Source organism: Buceros rhinoceros, unplaced genomic scaffold (genome assembly GCF_000710305.1).
Source record: "Buceros rhinoceros silvestris isolate BGI_N320 unplaced genomic scaffold, ASM71030v1 scaffold409, whole genome shotgun sequence".
NCBI classification, from domain to species: domain Eukaryota; kingdom Metazoa; phylum Chordata; class Aves; order Bucerotiformes; family Bucerotidae; genus Buceros; species Buceros rhinoceros.
Window position 1 is genome coordinate 44,665 of NW_010431866.1, and position 3,575 is coordinate 48,239.

At 44.8% G+C, this 3,575-nt stretch overlaps 1 protein-coding gene across 1 annotated transcript in view; it reads right to left on the reverse strand.

Annotated features, from left to right (window-relative positions):
- JAKMIP3 (Janus kinase and microtubule interacting protein 3) overlaps positions 1 to 3,575 on the reverse strand; it is a 31,352-nt gene that overhangs the window by 27,480 nt on the left and 297 nt on the right. The window contains exon 2 of the mRNA XM_010143544.1: positions 1,226 to 1,723. Within this exon, the coding sequence (XP_010141846.1) occupies positions 1,226 to 1,723 (498 nt within the window). The remainder of the gene's footprint in view (positions 1 to 1,225; positions 1,724 to 3,575) is intronic.

Consider the following 3,575-nt stretch of genomic DNA (forward strand, 5'->3'; position numbering starts at 1 on the left):
GCTTTGACTTGGGGCCAGCTGCAAGCCAATGGTGCATTTGAAACATTTTTAAGCATTTGGTAATAGTCGAAGGATGATAACTTGGAAGAGACATGGATGAGTTTATCCTGAGATGTTGAATGCTATAAAAAATCGCAACAAACACAAAAAGATGGTGACGTCAAATAAATACTGAGCAGGACCCAAAATAAACATCACGAGAGTATGGGTGTGAATGTTTGTTTCCATGCCCTTGGGAGCAGCAGCAACAGCCAAGGGACAGGGCCCTGCGCCCCAGCTGGGCACCCCCAAGACTTGTGAACCGCAAGGCGAGTGTTTGAGATGGAAGAGTAGAAAAAAATCACCCCAAGCCCCAGAAAGTGCTGGTGGCCTGCCAGCCTCACACACAAAGACTTCCCTCTTGGAGGGAGCTCCCTCTTGCAGGGAGTTCTCCCCTTTTCCAAGCAACACGATGTGATTTAATCTCTCCAACATGTTTTGATACATGCTGGAGGGATTCTCTGAAGCCATGAGCATGTAGCTACTGCCCTTGAGACTCAAACAGTTCAGTTAGGTGATTCAAGGCTGATCGCACATGCAAAGACCCAGAGACAGTCAGATGAGCAATGGTGGACAAGGAACCCCAGTAATCCATGGAGGTGGGGAACCTGCCGTGTGGCTTCTCGTAGGGCCACCAAAGCAGGAGCACCAACTCCTTGTCCCGGGGGAGAGCAGCCAAGGCAGGTCACAGAGAGGAACTCCTTCCTGAATGACTCTCAGAGTGAGGGGGTCATTGCTACATAAGGGCGTGAGACTCACCACTGGATGGAGAAGAAAGACCATTTGGGATTGTGTAAAGCACGTTACAGGAGGTTTATGGCAACTAGCAAAGGCAGGGAAAGGTGGGGACCAAAGTGGATCAGCAAGGGAAAAATGGTGGGGAAATAGAGGCATGGGCAAAGAATCAAAGTGTTTTAACGAACCCCCCTAACCAGTTCATAACGCAAAGCCCGTTCCCAATATCTGAAATGTGAATAATATTAATGGGCACTGACACGGATAAAAAATTCCTTACGAAAGATCCTAATTGTTTTTAAAACCACTTTGACATCTCTGCAGGTAAATGTGAACCAGAAGCAGGTTCCAGGGGATTGAATGCCCATCCTTATCCGTTCACCTGGGTCCGGCACTGAACTTCCATCTAAGTACTGGCAGTAAGAGAAGGGGCAGGGAAAACAACACGTACCAGTCTACGAATTTCTCTCTCACACTCCCTCTTAATTCTGCTGATCTCCTCTTGGTGCAGGTGATACACACTCCTTATCTCCGCTGCTTTGATTTTGTCAGCCTGGATGACCATAGTTAAAGCCTCTTCCACTTGTTTCTTAGCCCCTTTCAGCTCTGAAATTTCTTGTTGCATTTTTATTCTCTCCACTTCAAAGCCCTTCTTGGCCTCCTCCTTCGCCTCTGTGAGCAGCACCGTTTTCACCTTGTCAGGACCCCCATCGCGTACAGCATTGAGAAGGGTCTGCAGTCTCTGAATTTCATTATCTTTAATTTTTATTACTCTGAGTAGTTCAGATTCGTGCTGTCTCAAAAGTGCCTCTCGAACAGCTTGGAGCTCCTTCATCTTCTCCTCATGAAGTTTGACTTTGAGCTCTGTTACCACCACCGTACTTTTATGCTGTTCGTGCTCTTTGATCTGCTTCACTTCCTGATTTTTCTCTCTTTCCAACTTGCTGACCTACAAGGAAAATCAAAGAAGTATTTTTAATCCACAGAATGATTAACACAAATTACGATATTATCTAAAAATGGTACGGATCACTTCACGACACTGTCTGCCCGTGCTTCAAGGCAAAAGCCCAGTCAATGAGTATTACCTCATGCAGAGCTATTCATCTGGTGTTTTGTTCATTCTTTATGATCAAATATTTTATTACAGATTAAACATGGCTATTTTAAAGCCCTATAATGTTTATCGGGACCGCCTGTGTACATATTTAAATGCTGAAATTAAGAAGTGAATATCCAGCACATCGTATTTAATTACTGGATGGTTTATTGGGAAAAATGTTCTGGTCATTTCTGTTCAGTTACAGATGTATTTTTCTTCCTCAGCTGACACAATAAGGTTTCCTTGCTAAGAATACACCTCAACCTGCCTCAAAAATGAGAACACTGCAGAACTGAACTGAGAAGGTGTAAAGAAAAAAAACATTACAGAAAACTGTGAGAATTCTTTGAAGGAAAAAGTAACTTGTGAAAATAAGGATGCTGACAAGGCTGTAGAAAAGACCTTTCTTTCACTGGCAACCAGTAAGTGGAAATAGCTGCATGTTTAGAAAAAGAGAAACACAAAGTATCATTATCATTTTGCAGATTGTTGATCCTGGGGATGAAAGTCTAGGCACCAGTGCTGGTTTTAGCATCATTTTCTATTTTTGTTTTTCAATAATAACCCCTTGCAATCTTACGGACTCCTTGATTTGCAGTTTATGCAAGAAGCACAAAACCCAGGTAAAGGAACCATCCACCTGCCATCACTCCAGCAGTGATCCCCCAAAGAGCAGCTGAGAAATCAGATGTGGATCCGTTATTTCTGCACACTCAGGCACTCAGGGCCAATCCACACCGCACACACATGCACGTGCGAGACATAAAAAGCTCCGTGAAGCCCCAACAACTGCATTTTATCAGATGCTTTTTAAGAATTTAATTATTCAGTACAAATAGCAAACTGTATCTGACCGCAGAGGGTCAAACGACATTTCCGTGTAGAACCACACCATAAACTCTCAAGGAGCCCTGATGGCAAGAGCTGGGGAGGACAGGGAGGAGGAAAATGGGGCCGCAGTCTTAAAACTGCCAATGCTGTTTCACAAGAAACGGATTAAGAGATGTTCTATTATTTTAATATACACACACACCCCCCTAGAAACTTAGAAGCTTCCTTGAAAATTAGGTGCATATTCTATAGGGCCTAATAGTGATGCAAATTAATGGGATAATGCAGGATACCATTCTGTCTCTGCATGGCAATACATGTCTCTATTCACACTCTGGAACGAAAAAAGACCCTGAACTTTATCACTAGAAACTAATTTGGTGTAAACATGAAAGAGAAGAAGGGGCAAAGAGAATTGCCAAATAACTCAACATTGCATTCGAACCGCTCGGTGTAGCCATCCTCACAAACAGGTAAATATTTACTAGAAAAAGTTGTAGTGACAGAAACAAAGCATGCGGGCAGCTTTCAGCCCACCACGACGATTACTGCTCCATCTGTTTGGAGCAGGTGTTTGTTTTCCCAGATCCTTCGCTGGCATTTGGCTGCGTGAGCTTTCATCTTCACTGCCCACGGGATGGCGGGACCTCGCGTGCTGCCCGTGGCCGAGTCCTGCCTGCCCAGGGTCTGGCTTTCCTTCTGAGAGCCGAACCACCAAAGCACCCTCGCTTTCAGAGTTCTGTACCATACCCACACTACACCTGGAAGGAGAACGAGTTAAACATCTGCAAAAAAGGGGCCAGCTCCAGGGGCACACGCTCTGATTTATTGTCCGAGTCATGTACGAGCCAGCTGTGCCCGGGGCAAA